The sequence below is a fragment of the Apteryx mantelli genome, chromosome 33 (genome assembly GCF_036417845.1).
Source record: "Apteryx mantelli isolate bAptMan1 chromosome 33, bAptMan1.hap1, whole genome shotgun sequence".
Taxonomy (NCBI): Eukaryota; Metazoa; Chordata; class Aves; order Apterygiformes; family Apterygidae; genus Apteryx; species Apteryx mantelli.
Genome location: NC_090010.1, coordinates 3,669,069 through 3,685,224, shown reverse-complemented (window position 1 = coordinate 3,685,224; position 16,156 = coordinate 3,669,069). Strand labels below are relative to the sequence as shown.

Sequence of the window (16,156 nt, the reverse complement as noted above, 5' to 3'; positions counted from 1 at the left end):
TATCTGCTGATCTCTTTATTGTCTGGGTTACCTGTGGGAGGGGAAACCTCCTCCCGCAAACCAGAAACTTGACACAACACATTTCAAACACATACGCAGGATCAGCACCCTGCAGGCCTGCAGATTAAAGCTGGTCAGGAGTCTGCCCGGGGGCGGCGGCGGCGGCAGCAGCAGCAGCGCACCTTGGCACACCGGAGACCAGCTGGCACGCAGCTACGAGATCCGCTTTGGCGCATGGGAGCGTACGAGGAACGAACCGTGCCTCTGCCGAGCACAGGCGCTCCTGCCACGCCACGTACAGGACGTCCTTTCCCCACCTGCAAAGCCATTTCTTACTGGCACATCTCGCCCCTCCGAGGAAACCACGGCTTCGCTAGCAAGGCGAGCGCGGAGAACCACCCCGTCCTTTCCCCAGTAAGTCACCCAAGGATCCCTCCGCTGAACACCTCCAACTTTTCCCCCTGCTGCTAACGGACTCTCCCTCGCCAGCAGGCCCTGGCAGGCTTCACCACAAACACACGGCAGCCAGAGCCGGGGGACGCAGGGGAAGGACTGGCTGGGCTGGGCCCGGCTGTGGGCCCCCAGTCAGACGTCTCGGGCCCCACCGCTCCAGGAATCACTCTGGCAGAGGTGGAGCTGCAGCCTGGGAAGGTGCTGGGTGGTCACACCGACACCTGCATGTTTATAATGTGCGTGTCCCACCTAGGGGCTGCCGGGGCTCAGAGCGAGAGAGGATTCACAAGGGGTCTTAGAAAGGCCGCTCGTTCCCAGTCTCAGCTCACGGACGCCGGATCCAGGTTCCCGTTGGCGGCTGTGGCCGCTCCGTGGGCCTGGGCAGAGGACGTGGCTTCCTCCTGCCTCCTGTTGTCCTTCAGCCCAGGTCGGCACCCCACCATCGGCAGGTGACTCTGTTGAAGCAAAAAAAACCAAGGTCACACAGGCAACATCCAGGGCTTTGCAGCTGGAGCAGCCCCGGGCCGAGGCGAGGCAGGAGCCCGAGGCATTCCCCGGGGCGGCCTGTCGCACCTTGTCGCTCCCAAACGAATTGGCCGTTCCATTTTGAGAGGGGAACACCAACAGACCGGGAGAAATCTTTCCTCTGGGCTCCTGCTTGAAACCAACGGCTACGGCAAACCGCTGGCCTTCATTCAGGGCCTGCGGGGTGTGAGCTCCGGGGCTGCGGCCCCGCCGCCCGGGCAGGAGCTACGAGCGGCACGCTCGGCTCCCGGGAGGGGAGAGGCACGGCAGTGACCTCTTTGAGCTGCAGAAACGGCCCATCTGAGAGAAGACGACAGACACAGAACGGGGCGTCCGAGGACGCCTCCAAAGACGACACCCTGCGGGCACTTCCTGAGCAAGCCGCAGGCTCCGAGCGGGACACCAAGAGGAGCAAGTTAGAAGTGGAAAAATTACACTCAAAAGAGAGCACTGTGGAGTAAATGTTATTTGAAGAGAGAGAAAGCACAAGCCCGCTGCCCCGAAGGAGACGATTTCACCACACGGCAGAAAAGGGGCTTCCCACAGCAGGTCAAGCCACTGCCCCAGTCCCCAGCCTGCAGCCGAGACAGCCCTAACGCTTCCCAGACGGTTCCCGCGACACCCATCCCACACACAGGAAGACACGGTGGCACTAAGCCACCCATGGAGAAAAGGCGACTGCCTGTCCTTTGCAGGCAGCCCGCAGCTACGCCAAGGACGAGCTCTGGTTACCATCCTCGCAGCTCTCATAACACCGTCCAGACTGTGGGCGTAACGCGGGCGGCCCCAGCGGGTCCAAGCTCTGCTGTACGGGAAAGCAACCACCTGAGGGCCCGGCTGGCAAACGGCAGTTCTCCCCCCGCGAGGGCGCATCTTCCAGCTCGTTACAGAGCTCTGGAGGCCAAGGGCTGCCTGCGGAAGGAGCTGCACTTCACAGCTGGAAGCCCCCAGCACGTTCTCCTGGCTGTACCTGTGCAGGTAGCTCTGCAGGAGGCTCCACGGCTGGGGAGAAGACGTGGGCAGACAAGCTCCCTCTGTCCGTCGGCACCATCTGCAGTGGGATGCCTGCTGGGGAAGGTTCCTCGAGGGCCAATATGTCTATGGGGGCCTCGGCAACGTCTCTGATTGACTGCTCGAGGGCCAGAGAAGGATCAAAGAGCAGAGGGGACGGGGGACACTGCATGCCATCACCCACCACGTCCAAGTCCTAAGAGAGAAAACACCAGGAGCGGCCCATCAGAAGGAGTGGTCCCAAGGAGCCACGGGAGACAGCAGCAAGACTCTTTGCAGCCCTTCTCTGTCACCCGCTCATCCTGCCGGGCAAAGACCAGGAGCTCAGCTTCGTAAGGGCTGCAAGTCAAGAGCACCAACAGAAGGGCAGGGGCTCAGCACAGCCGAGAACCCAGCCGGAGCTCCAACGCCGGCAGGGCTTGCACGTGAAAACACGGCATGCGAAAACAGGGCAGGAAGGAGCAACCCTCATTCCAGATCCTGTTGAATTAATGCTTTATTACAGCATTTAGTGGTAAAAGACTGTCTCCTCCAACACCAGGGTAGGAACAGGCAGCAAACTGCTCCCTTGCTTCAGCTTTACCCTAGGGGCACGGGAGGAGGAAATCGGAGCAGCGGATATCGTGCCGCCAGGAATCCCAGCCTCTTCATCATGCTAGTCGCACTCCCTGCCAAAGGGAAGAGAGGCTGCGCTGCCCCTCGGCAGCTGGGAATGCCGGCTGTGGCGCACACAGCGTCCCGGTGCAATGCAGCTAAGGGGTCCTCCTTTTCCAGAAACAGCGTTTCCAGCCTGGATCGCGCTGTACTCCCACTGAAGACAAGGTGTGGGGCACAAGGTCCAGAGCCCAACGTGATGTGCTGCCCCAGATGGCAGAAGCATTCCTGCAGCAGCCAAAAGGGCTGTGAAAGGGTCTGATTCTGATCTCCTTAGGACACTCACCGCTTTCACCCCCCCCGACAAGACTCAGCAGAGCCCTCTTTGCTTGCCCTGACACATAACGTTGGCATATACAGTCTCAAGCTTACCCCTCCTGTCCGCAGCATGTGCTGATAACGCTGCTGACGCGAGAGGCTGGGATCCTTCCAAGGCTATTGTTAGAGGAAGGTATTTGTTTTGGCTTTGGAGGGAGCTCGACATCAAGGCGGGATGTCTGTGACTCCGGAGTGGCACTTTAACAGGCTAGCGTTACACTAGATAAAACACAGAGGCTCTGCACAGCCATATGCTGATGTAGCTCTGAATCCTTTCAAAGCAAGGAAGCAAGGTTCTCGCAAGGGTGTCTACGACAGGAGAAATTCCGGCGTGAAGGGCCCTCGATGCAGTCCTGAAGGAGGGCAGACACATGCTATCTTATCTTAGCGGCATGGAGAAGTCGCACTTGCCAGTAAGGCCACTTCCAAAGTAGGCAGCTACTCTGCAGTTCACATCCATGCCCGGCTCAGAGTACAAGGGGGGGAAAAAGGCAGAAATAAGGCCCCGGGATTCTTACCCAAACAGCCACTGAAACCCTGCACAGAGCAAGAGAACCCTCTTGGAGGGGAGGTGGGGGGCATACAGTTATGTTTTTCATTTCTGACCTGAAGAAACATCTCCCACAAAGGCTGTTTTCACATACAGCGGCGTGCTGGCTCTGCCTCGCGAGCGCTCAGCCCCACAGGAAGGAGAACTGGGCTCCAGTCCAATGCCCACTGAAGCCAGCGGAAGCGTTCCCCCTGACCTCAGTGGGCGCTGGATCCAGTCTTTACTCCACAGCGGCTCTACGGCTGAACCAGGCTCCTACCAGGCAGCCCCAGACTAACGGACTTTCAAGGCACTGAATCAGCGGCACATGGTCTCTCGTGTTAAAGCAGTGTCTGCTGCCATCCTCTTGACTCCACAACTGCAGGAAAACCCTCCTCCTTCAGCAAAGTTTAGGTTACGCGATTTGCCTGCTGATGGAAGCACTCAGGAATCTTGGTGACATCCAAATTTTAAAGCAAGTGACGTCTCATTCAGAGCAGTAGCTCCAAATGACCACAGTAGTTTTGTTCAAACAAATCTCAGGGGATTTTAAGCATGTAGGCTTAACATCCATGCAGGATATCAGAATAATCTGGGGATTAAAATCCTCATGTATTCTTCATGGGAGAGAAGGAAAAAAAATCCGCTTTTTAAAAAGCCTCTAAATACAGATTTAAAGAAGAGCATAGCCCTTCCAAAGGAGCAGTCACCAATCATGTTCAAAACACTGCAAAAACAAGCATTTCCCAAACCCTTCACATTCTTGCACATTTTTCAAGAGATGATTCTTCCCCAAGCCAGCAGGAACAAAAATAGTTCATACATTAAGCTCCTGGCAGAAGAAAAGTGATGAGAAACATTAACATTTTAGCCTCCCCTTACCAGGCTGTGCATGCTGATGCCACATGATGGAATTATTTGAGGGGAGACCCTCACAACTTAGGTCCTGCTTGCCCTGGGCTCTTTCTCCAAGGAGAGGGCTGACCTGTGCACCTACACGTACTCTGCCTGGGAGGCAGCAGCTTTACACGATGCCCACGTGTGTTCCTCAACAGGAACACCAGGTCCGTTGCATTACAGCCCACTCTTCCTCCTCCCTCAGCATTTTAGAGTGACTTTGTAACATGCAATGAAAACAGCAACCTTCACAGGAAGGTTTTCTGCAGGACACCTTGCTTGCACGCCACGGACAGGTTATACTGGAGCACACTGCACGACTGCTCTGACTTACATCACTGAACTCCAGGGGTAAGCTTTCCGTGGGCTGGAGCTCAGCAGCACTCAGGTACAGATCTGTGGGGGCAGCTTCCAGCTCCTCAGGAACAGACAGTACCTGCTCAGGTACATACATCTGAGGAGGCAATCTGAGATGAAGCGGGCAGCACGGATCCTCAGAGAGGCTTACAGGAACGGGCTTGTTGCATGGCACTTCCTCTGATCCTTGACATGGTTTAAACAGAGTTTGATTAGTATCTTGACAGATGTCTGGAAAGATACAGTCAAGGGAAACTCGCACAGTATGGCAGACAAGGTATTAAAAAACATCCATCCAAAAAGCATAAAAGCTCCCCGTCCACCCCACCATTCAGGGATCATAGTGTTAAAAAATACAGTTCTCCTTCATGGTCAGGAGTCCAGACTCCAGAGTTGCATCCTGACCGTCCAGTGACGTGGGCCAAATTACCTTACTTACATGATGGAAAACGGGGACAATGCTGACAGCCTCACAGTGGGGGCTGGGAGACTTAGCTGGATACTTGTAAAGCACTCACAGATCCTCAGATGGAAGATATTACAAATGCACAGGCTTACTTTTATTTGCAGACTTCCATTTAAAAGGCATCTGCCCAAGCCTTAATGTCTAACATGCAGCAGAGATACTAGCATGCACAATGCTTTTTCCAGAGCCAGGAATCTAGTTCCGGTATTTCTGTCTTCCCAGTACATTTTCTTTCCCCATGGAAAACCTATTCCTGCCAGAGGTGTAAATGGGATTTCCTGCCTTTAATCACAAACAGAAACTCTGCTCCAATGGTACCTCACTTACAGAGCAATCCATCAGCAGACAGCAGCTAGAGAATGAATCCCATCTTCTTCCAGCAAAAGAGAACAAGAACCCTGCAAAATGACAGACTGACCCACTGCTGAAGGTAGCACGATGGTCTACATACACCATGTTTTACTGGCTATTATAAACTTTCTACTTAATACTGCAAAGAACGACCAAGCTTATTTCTTGGGCTGTTCACTTGGGGACTGAAATTCCACTCAAGTGATGATTTGATGCTTGGTGCCAAAGCTGTTTTCAAGCGCGGAGCAAGTCTTGCAAGTCAGCTATCTCAGTATCAAACCCACCAAAATAACTAGCCGTGCTGATGTTCCTGACATTTGCGAAGCTTGTTTTACAGCTTCCTTTTTACACAAAGCAGTGAGGGAGCGAAAAAAATCTTTCAAACCCACATAAAATGCAAAGGATGCCAAGCTTAACCCAGTTTCTTAAGCTGACTAGATTTCAAATTTACCACCGCATTCTAACCGCCATGCACTGAGGCAACTCCGAATACACCAACAAGATTTCCAGACAGGCTTTGGGGAGCCCATAATCTGCGCGAGAAGTAACAGTACGGAGCCCAACCCAGAAGAGCCAAATCTATCAGACACTCAAGGGCAGATGTGGTCAGAAAAGTGTCTCTGTATGAACAGCAGGGTGGGGAGACAGATTTTAATCTCTCTGAATGACTCCAGATCAAGCATTTACTTTATTGGCAGCCAAAAAGCATGAATTGCCAAGCTGACAAAATCACAAGCTCCACCTGGAGCCCCACAACCCAGCTGGGTTCAGTCCCTTTAATGCATTGTCACAAACAATCAAGCTTCTGAAAACCAAACAAAGCCCAAGAGCCTCCTGACAATGCACAAAGCAGAGCAGGCTGCAGATGTTATCGGCTCAGCAGGGCTAACCAAAGTAAAATCTTGTTTGTGTCAGTAAAAGTCAGCTGACACTCAGACACGAGGAAATAAAACCCCGTTTTTTCCACTCCCTTCTCTGCCTGCACTGCTCAAAGTCAGCCAGCTGCAAACAGCAACTTGCTCAAACCATTTTAAAGGTATTTATCCTGTCTTTAGTTTAAAATATATGGTCACTACAGAGAAACAATGGCAGCTTCCTGCTCCCTGGGCTGCTCCCTGTGCATAGCTGGAGTCAAGTCTGCCAACTTCAGTAACAAAACAAAATGAAGAGTTCATCATCCCCCTGGCTGCCAGCCCTCTTCTGGGACAGAGCGCTGGAGTTTATCCTGACTCACACCAGCAACAGCTGCTAACTTGACTCGAGACACGATCCAAACCTGTTACTGGACATATCCACCCAATCCCACTTAAGGGTTGTGCAGACGTACCCAGGAGCAAAGTTTGGTTTGTGGAGCCCCATGTTGCGGGGGGTGATCTACAAGCCGGAGAGAGGCGGGGGAAATTCAGAGCCAGCCGTTGAAAAGCCAAGGTCGTATCTGGAAGTCGAACGGCCTGAAGCTGTTCAGAGACACATGTGACACAGCAGGCAGGCACTGTTCAGCGTGGGATTTCATTCTAAATGACCAGCACCTTGCAAGGAGTCCAAATGAGAGTGAGATGGCCCACAGCAGCCCCAGCCAGGCTAGAAGCTGTTCCCTCATTCAGGTCCTCCTATATCCACTGCGTGAGCAGTGCCTCAACAGTCAAACATCCCTTCCTACTCACTTGCTCACAGTGGGACTCGCACAGAGTGCTCAGCAGGCTCTACTCTGGATGGCTGTTGGCACCCCAGCACCTGAAGTTAAGCCTCTCAGAGCAGTAATTCACAAACTGAGAGTGAACTTGCTTCTATCCTCCTTTAATATGGCCGGAAATTTGCTTGCAAATCCCTCAGGCTTGCTGAGGTTCTCTTGTCGCTTCCAAGTGAACTGGCCATTCCCTTCTGATGCTCTGGATTAGCCAACATACCACAGGAACACATTCCTCTGGGCTCCTGCTTGAAACCAACGGCTACAGCAAACCGATGGCCTTGATTCAGGGCCAAAATTAAAAAGGAGGATCAGGCACACTTCAAACTGCCAGCAGTCACGAGTGCAGCCCAAAACAGCACAGACAGATCGAAGGATACGAGTCAGGCAGTGCCTGGTCATCGGGAGAGACTGGTTGGAGCATCGAACATCATCAACAAAGGCCAAGCACCTCTGGCTGGAGCGAGTGGTGTGTGCCTGCAAACAAGTCGAAAAGAAGAGCTCAGAGCTGCACTGGAAAATTTTCTGGTTCTTTCCCAGAGAACCCCCCTCTGCTAAACAGCATTTTCGCATTCTGCTTTCAAAAACATGCCAAGATTAAATTCTCAGTTCCACTATGGCAGATTCTCACTCCTCATTATGTCCTTTTCAGTCAGGCTTTTGTTAGACAGACCTGAGATAGTAAGACAAGCCTCAATTTCAATACAAAGAACGTTATCACCTCAGAAGGATGTCTCAAAGAATGGCTTTTCCCAGATTTATCTTCTGACTTTAAGAAGTCAGCTAAGGGAATGCTTTAAATTTAAAAATGATGATAAAGAAATTGCTGCACACACATGACTTGGGTTCAGATTTGAGCATGACAACGGGCAATCTGACAGGGCCAGAAACCCAGGGAATCTGGCCTAGGATCACTCCAACGAACGGGCGAGAGGAGAAACCCAGTTTCCAGGTGAGGCTGTGACTCAAACCAGGCCGAGAGCAGAGCTCTCGGCCCAGGCGCTGTTGGACACCCACCTGCTGGGCAGCACCGTCAGTCGCCAGCATCCTGCGCTCCTTCAGCTGGCGGTGAAGCAGGGCCTCCACGCCGTAGCGCTGCCGATAGCGTCGCAGGCACTTCAGTCGCTTCAGGTTCTCACGCTCCTTGGCCATGAGCCCCTCCGGGCCCGTCAGAAGGCTGCTGCCTGCAGAGGAGCGAGGGAGGGATCAGGAAATACCACCCCCCGCCTGCCACCTTCTTCCAACGTGATTAAGCCAACACCCCCCTCTTTCGATAGGGCTTTTTAAAGAAAACGATGCCGATTTTATTTTTCTGGTACCGAGAGCCAAAATCAGCTGTCAAGAGCTCCAACAGCTGACTAATGACACAGATGTCAAAGCATCTAGTGAACTAGCAGTGAGCTTTGCACATGTAAACAGGAAGCACATCTTTTGGTTACATAAGAGCATGACAAAGCAGCCTCCATCCAGAAACTTTTCCCAATTGCTCTGTGCAGACAAGGAATACTTGGGCTGACAGAGTATTTTTAAACCACGTCTTTTAAAATACTTTGACCAGTCAAAAGTATACTGTGATTTTTGCAGGCAGAATATAAAATTTGTCAAATTTCAGCTTACTCATGTGCAAATTCTGGAAGTTTCCCGTAAGCATTCCTAGCTGTAATTACAGGGCAACGCTCAGCATCTGTTTTTCTATTACTGGTTTGCAAAAACAAGTTCTACAAAATTATTATGTATAAAACTTTCAGTTATTTTTACTTGAGACTGGACTGTACAATGCCCTTTTCCGGGATGAGCTATTATAGAGGCTATGCTCGAGAAAGCATTCTTTGCACTGCAACACTTTCAGCCAGTTATACAACGCAGTTCTTCATCTGCTGAACTACAAATTCCTGCCTCAAAGAGCATATTCTGTACAGTAAGAAATCCAACCAAAGCAAAAGTGCTTTTGCAGGAGAAAGTTGCATGCATCTGTGCTAAGAAGGAATGTCATTACAGCAATACTGGCATAACTATAGAATCAAACCTTTGCCGATACAGACGGGAGCTTACAGATGAATAAATTTTCTGTTTATAAAGCCAAAAACAGGAAATCCCATACAAAAAAGAACTTTTGTCTCAGAATTAACTTTGTAGTCTCATTTCCTGACAACACTGCAAACTTTGAAGAGCAAAGAAATCCGGCAACCTTTCTAACCCAAACGATACCAATCTCCGGGCATAAGGCCAGCCACAGAAATACCTTCTCCATCTCACTTTCAATCCTACAGCAATTCTCACCCTTACAAGCTAGCACTGCAATTAAATGTGCTTCTAAAAAAGCAACAAAAAAGCATTTTTAAATGTAGAGTTCTGCATGCGTTTTAGAGAAGCACTGTGCCCCATGGCCAGATGAATATGGATCAGTGACTACCTGTACCAGTACTTGCCTATGGCTTCATGTTCTCCCTTGCGGCTATGCAGGTATCGACGTTTCTTCTCTTTCAGAAGGTGCTGGAGTCTTTTGAACTGGTCAATATACAGAGATTGCAAGCGGATCAGCTTCTCTCGCATGATCAAAGCCACCTCCTCGGCTGTGTATACACCAGCGTGCCTGAAAAGCACCCAAACAAAGAGGGTGAATTTTGTAAAGATCCCCTCAGGGCTGTTCTTACTGAATAACATGGGCATTACCTGAAACACTGACTGAGCAGGGTTTTATTAGACAGATCAATGGGTGAAGAGCAGAACTAGTGAAATTTTTTTTTTTTTTAAAGCTAAGAGACCACCCACAGACTGCTGCTAAATACCTGGCTAGATGGGCTACTCTGCACTGAAAGAGGATCAACAGCAAACATTTCACAGAAGAATCACAAAGTCCAAGACTTGCAAGTATTCATGCCTAACAACTCACCAGAGACACAAAGTCCAACTGCAACATCATTAATAATGTCATCTCTTTCGTATAACCACCATCCACCCTGGTATCACACTGAATTCAGGGCGTTCTGCAGTACATGTGTAACCAGCTGGGAGCCACCACCACCCAACTTACTTTAAGGGATCCTCCTGGTCGCTATCGATGCTGTCAGCCTCGCTGTCTGGATCCCCTCGCCACGTCTGGTCCACTGTGATAGGGTCCTGCTCACCATCGCTCCAACTGTCCTCATCTGAAAAGACAAGTCTCCGTGAGGGACAGGACTCTGCCCTGCTTCCCAGCGCTCGTTACTCCAGCACAGGGCAGCCAGGGACCCTGGCGGAGGCTGTTCCACGGCAAGTACAGAGGTGAGCCAGCTCTGTCTCTTCTCCAAGAGAAACTTCTCCCCAACACAATGTGAGTGAGCAACATGGTACAACAGGAAACCCACCAATTAATTACATGCAGCCAAAATATACAGCTCCTGTGGAGGAACATTCTTGCCTACTTAGGAACCATGAACTGCCTGCCAGCTCCCCACCGAGTGACCCTGCAAGATGGGAAGCTCACCACCGAGCTGTAGGGAAAAGACACATCTAACAGCAGTGTTTGACGGGCACAGCAAGAGACTAAACCAGCAATAAGGGAAGCTTCCAGACATATATCTTGCAACAGTAAGAGAAGGGAACCCACAAGATTTTGGTCTGGTGATGTGACATACCTACAATGTGACTTATCTACAGTCACTGGTAGGCAAAACACATAGGGGTGAGGAACATGATCTTTTTATTGTAGACCCCAGCATCCCTTTTCTGCCACTGGATTTAATAAGTGATATTCTTCGCATTTTCAGACAAAAAAAAGAGAACTGCTGGTTCTCTCTCACCAGTTTTCACATCAAATTCTTACCTAGGATTCGACTGGCTTCACTGCGGCTACTCTCTGCAGTCTGGGAGCCCAGCTCTGTTTTGGCGTAAGAGCTAAGCTGGCAAAGGAGAGTCTCGCTTACAGGTCCAGGATTGGACTTTTTCATCTGAGCTTGGAGTGCCAGAGTATTCCTACGGGCGTGTTCGGCGCAGAACGACACACTGAGCAAATAAATCAAAAACACGTTAAGACTCCAAGTTCCCAGTCAGCCAGCAAAACGAACAAGCGATACAGTGAGAAACACTCCCTGCCATTTGGAAGGCATACCCCACTCCACAGCTATCCTTCGCGAGCAAAACATAACTCTATCACTGACTGCCGGTATCGTCCAGAAATACCAGAGAGCCCCAAGCGGTTCGCAGACCACACACCACCATAAAATGCCACCTCTGGCACTGAAGCCGGCAGCCACACAGCACAGCAGCAAGGAGAGAAAAGGGCTTTTTACTTCAAGCCGCGGAGGTAAACTCTACTGCTTCCAAACGTTTGCACTGGACTTTAAGTTTCTGTGCAAAGCACATTGCCCCACGTTAGGTGCATCCTTTTTATTGCAGAGGCACCAAGGGCAGAATCAAGACTACTAGTGTTCAAATCTCAGTGACCCCGGGGAGCCAGTAAAGGCCGATGCTCCAATAACTGTAATTGTGTTCTGCTGACGTGTTTACTGGGTGTCAATAATTATTCTAGGTCCTTTCATCCGTAACAGCTGGAACATTTTACACACATCAAGGAACAACAAGCACAAACAGGTCATCAACTCCAAATAATACATGACCGGAGTATCCGTGCCGAGGATTAACCATGAGCACAGACACAGGCAACTCGAGTTCACCAGGGTTAGCTCAGGTGCAGCACCATGTGGATGCAACTGCAGCTCCTACAAAGCACCCTGACTCCTGAAACAGCACAGCCACCTTCTGATGACAGAGGGCAGCAGCCTGACAGTCCTGCTGCACCAAAAAGACTCTGTGCAGAGCTTCCAGTACTCACAGAGTCTTTTTGCTGGATTAACAGTGCTTCAAAAACGGAAAATCACTTGTCTGAGGTTAACATAAGTGCAGCAGCAGAATAAGGAAAAGGACCTGCGACGCCCAGGCTGCAGACCTGTGCCTTCACACCATGGTACTCTTGCTTCTGCCTGTTCTAATTCTCTACAGTACAGACCAAAGGACTGGGAAATGGAGATACTAACCCATCCTTCTTCTCTGGCTTGGGCGCAGCATTTGGACACCGCTTTCCATTCTTTGTTGAAACGTAGCTGCACTGCTTGAAAGGGGCACTCCTGTCTTCCAGGATATGCTTAATACAAAACTCCTGCCCTTCCAGCCGTGGCTGGGAACACTGGCGGTGAGTAAAGGCACATGACAGAGGTTCCTGGGGCCGCGGCACAGGAGTAAGGCGTCCTCGACTTGACGGCAAAACATGGATCCGAATTCTGTTCATGCCAACACCTGCTAGAGAGATAAAGGCCCAATTAAAAGAAATGAAACAAACAACTGATAAAGAGCAGCCTTTGCTAATATCTGTGGATATCTGAATAAAACTCTTTGTCCTCCTGGGACAAGTGGGAGACGAAATTGTGCCTACAGACATAGTTTCATAGAACTCAGCTTCACAGTAATACCAATTCTGCACAGAAGGAAACACGTTTCACTTACCAGAGTTACCAAGCGTTGCTGTGGGCCAGCGCTGTGGCCAGGGGTACGTTTTCTAGACTCCCTTCCCCCTCTGCACAAACTCTCCACACCCCAGAGGGCAACCGCTCCAACCCCACCACCCCACTATGCAACCCCTTCCTCCCAGGGCTCAATTCCCCCAGCCCTGTGCCCTCCCAGGGCATGAACCCTCCCTTCCAGTGCACAATCTGCCACCCGATATAGAACCGCTCCCTCCAGCCCCTCAATACCAGGCATCTTCCTCCCTGTGCAGGACCCCTCAAACATGCCCACCATATACACTCTCCTTCTCAAGCGCCCAATCCCCACCACCGCCTTTGCACTCCCCCAATGCAGCTCTCCATCCTCCCAGTGCACAGCTCACCAGCTAGCCCCCAGTATAGGATCCCTTTGCCCCAGCGCACCCCCCAGCGCAGGATGCCCTCCTCCCAGTACACACTTCAATGCATCCCTAGCGCAGATCCCCCCTACACCCAGGACGCCCCCGTGCAGGTCCATCTTCCTCCCCGGGCACCCCCGCCCCCGTGCACGGCGCCCCCCTCCCGGTGCACCCCTCGGTGCATCCCCGTGCACGGCCCCCTCCTCCCGGTGCACCCCTCGGTGCATCCCGGTGCACGGCCCCCTCCTCCCGGTGCAACCCCTCGTACGCGATCCCCTCCTCCTCGGGGCACACCCCCCTCCCCCGTGCACGGCGCCCCCCTCCCCGTGCACCCCTCGGTGTACCCCGTGCACGGCCGCCTCCCCCCCGCGCACGTGCTCCGCCACCCGCCTCGCGCCGGGCCCGCGCATGCGCCCTCGCGCCGCCCGGCTGCCCCGGCGCCGCCATTTTGTCCGCGGGCGGCGGGCGTGAGGGGGGCAGCCCAGGGGGCCCAAGCGGCGGCGCCGACGCGGAGGACCGGGGAGGGATCGGCACCCCCGGCCCGCGCGGGTGGGGAGAAGCCGCCGGGAGAGCGGGCCGGCAGCGGGGCGGCGGAACCGGCGAGCTCTGCTCGGGGCCGGCGGCGCTGCCGCCATCTTACCTCGCTCGCGCCCCAGCCTCGCCGCCTTCTGCGCCGCGCGCCCGCCCCGCCGCCTCACTGGCCAGCCCCGCGGCCAATCCGCGGCGGCCGGAGGGGCGGCGCCGCACGCCGTTGGCCAAGCGAGCCGTCACTCCGCCAGGGACCGGCCACGCCCCCTCAGTCACGTGGGGGGGCGGTGGGAACCGACACGTGGGCGCGGCGCCGCCGCCGCCCGGGGCCCGCCGCCGCCAAGGAAGAGCCCGGGACACAGCGGTGCAGCTCGGCTGCCTCCTTTGCCGTTCACTTTTATTGATGTGGATAAATACAGCGAGAGACAGTGCCCGCGAGCGACCGAGCACCGGCACCGGCGCCGGCCCCGGGGGGTGGGGGGGTGTCCTTACCGGGCGCCCTTACCGGGGGTTGCTGCACCCGGTGAGCGGAGGCAGCGTAGCCGCGGCCCCGCGGCGGGGGAAGGGGGGTTGCGAGCACCCGGCAGCCCTGAGTGAGAGAGGAGAGACGGAAGCGGGTTTCGCGCTTTGGCTCCGGGAAGGCAAAAGCTCCCGGGAGCACCGGCTCGGCCGCCCCGGCCAGGGCCCGGGAGCTCCCCTGCCTTCGCCCCTTCCCCTGCAGGAGGGAAGCCCTAACCCGTTACAGGCTGGAGCAGGTAGCACGCATCTATCTGGTTTAAAAAGATTCCCGAAGTTTAAATATTTATAAATGTTTAAGAATAATACTTAAAAGCACCTTCCTTATCCAGGCTTCGGCCCTCGCTCCCAGCGCTCACCCAAGCAGGGAAGAGGAAAGCATGAGGGGAGGCTCGTGTCGCCCCTCGAGACCCCGGAGACAGCAGGTATAAATCAGAAGCAGCTTCAGATAGAAAAGAAAACCCAGGACATGCAGACCGCTGTTCTCTGCCCGTACGCGACAAGTGCCCCGTGCTCTCCCGCAAGGAGGAAAGAGGCACTTTGGGGGTGCCCAGGAAAAGCTTCTTCGCATTCAAGAATATAGCCTGAAGCACAGCAGCAGGAAACCCAGAGACAGCCCAAACTCACGTCCAGTAACCTCCCCTGTCCTATCACCTGCATCCACACTGGAGGTAAAGCCCCCAAACACCCCGAGGGCCTTCATGCATCCATCTCACACGCCCGAGCAAAGCACCAGCTCGCAGCCCCACAAACTGCAAGTGAAGCCCGAAACAAAAAAACGCAGAAATCACTCGGAGGATTGCTTCTGCCGGTGCCGCCTGCGAGGCGGGGGTGCAGGGCACCAGTCTTGCCTCCACCCGGAGGCCCGAACGGGCACCAAACGCTGAAGACCTGCCCAGGAGACGCCTTTGCACGTGGCAGACGTCTCCAGCCAGCGCGGCAGTGACCCTGCAGTTAAGGCTTTTGCAGCAACAAGAACCAGACGCACAGCTAGTCTTGAAGATGCTCAAGTTTTCCAGGACACATGCAGAGACTCGCTAGCGCATCACACTCGATACCTCGCTGCAGCTGAGGTAAGGAATTGCTCCCCTACTGAATAACGGAAAAAGGGCAGCACGACTTGCTGCACCGCCCGACAAGCCATGCCGCGACATCTCTCAAAGCACCTGGGGAAGCCAGAGACAAATCTGCTGGGAGCCTCAAACGTAAACTCTGTACTTAAAAAGTTATTGTGGTGGTTGACCAGCTCCAGCAAGCTGGCACCAGCAAGGGTTAGCATTACTATTCACTCTTGAAAATAAGCGGAACTGGATGTAGAACAGAGTTTCACAAAAAACATATGGAGACAGTACATTTATTGAAGTTTGGAAAAGTATAGTCCGAGAACAAAATAAGTCAGCTTTTCCAAAACGTTAGACCGAAGCTTCCCACCTCCAGCTGGATTCCCTGCTCCAGGATCTAGGTAGCAGTAAAAGCTGTTTCCAACTTGGTGAGATAAGGGTTGCAAACAGCAAAGTGCACGCAGGTTTCCCTGAACGAGCTCCCCCATGGCCCGGGCTCAGCGCCCTGTGCAGCCTGCAGAAATTCGTGCCCGACCCCGGGCCCAGAGCTGAGGAGGATGAGCAGTCCCTCAGAAGCTGCCCATCTTGCCTGTTTTCATCTTATTTCTCACCCAGAGAACCCACAATGCAGCTCCTCTCAGATTAAACCCTGCACAACTACAGACCACGTCTGTCAACACAGTTCACTTTTATACTCAGACTAGGCTCCACATGGCTTATAGGCTTGAAACACCATTACTCAGGCCGTGGTCCAGCCAGCTCCGCACCTTTCCACGCGGCCGCCGCGTGCCGGTGGCACCCGGCCCCACTGGGGACGGACGGGAAGGCATTAGGCCTTGCGCTTGGGCAAACAGACTCCTAGATTTTGCGTTATGCTGTTATTCTGCCAAGGTAGCCAGCTCCCAAAGCAGGGTCACACAACCCA

At 53.2% G+C, this 16,156-nt stretch overlaps 1 protein-coding gene and 2 non-coding genes across 6 annotated transcripts; all 3 read right to left on the bottom strand.

Annotated features, from left to right (window-relative positions):
* On the bottom strand, positions 1-13,815 carry KANSL2 (KAT8 regulatory NSL complex subunit 2). 4 transcript variants are annotated; one of them, XM_067314244.1, is made up of 10 exons: positions 13,767-13,812; positions 12,264-12,525; positions 11,054-11,232; positions 10,283-10,397; positions 9,674-9,841; positions 8,266-8,428; positions 7,629-7,725; positions 4,722-4,975; positions 1,949-2,185; positions 1-908 (listed from the first exon to the last, which is right to left on the bottom strand). In XM_067314244.1, exons 2-10 carry the CDS (start codon positions 12,512-12,514, stop codon positions 774-776), a joined length of 1,599 nt encoding a protein of 532 aa, XP_067170345.1. In that variant the 5' UTR covers positions 12,515-12,525; positions 13,767-13,812; the 3' UTR covers positions 1-773. The 4 variants fall into 4 exon arrangements, with proteins under 4 accessions (XP_067170345.1, XP_067170347.1, XP_067170346.1 ...); XM_067314246.1 differs by having other exon boundaries at positions 12,264-12,522; positions 13,767-13,784; XM_067314245.1 differs by lacking the exon at positions 13,767-13,812 and adding an exon at positions 12,730-12,809.
* LOC136994864 (small nucleolar RNA SNORA2/SNORA34 family) lies at positions 1,026-1,158 on the bottom strand. Its single transcript, XR_010886695.1, has one exon. It is a non-coding gene; the product is annotated as a small nucleolar RNA SNORA2/SNORA34 family (small nucleolar RNA).
* On the bottom strand, positions 7,409-7,544 carry LOC136994863 (small nucleolar RNA SNORA2/SNORA34 family). The gene has a single exon (XR_010886694.1). It is a non-coding gene; the product is annotated as a small nucleolar RNA SNORA2/SNORA34 family (small nucleolar RNA).
* Positions 13,816-16,156: the final 2,341 nt, after the last annotated feature.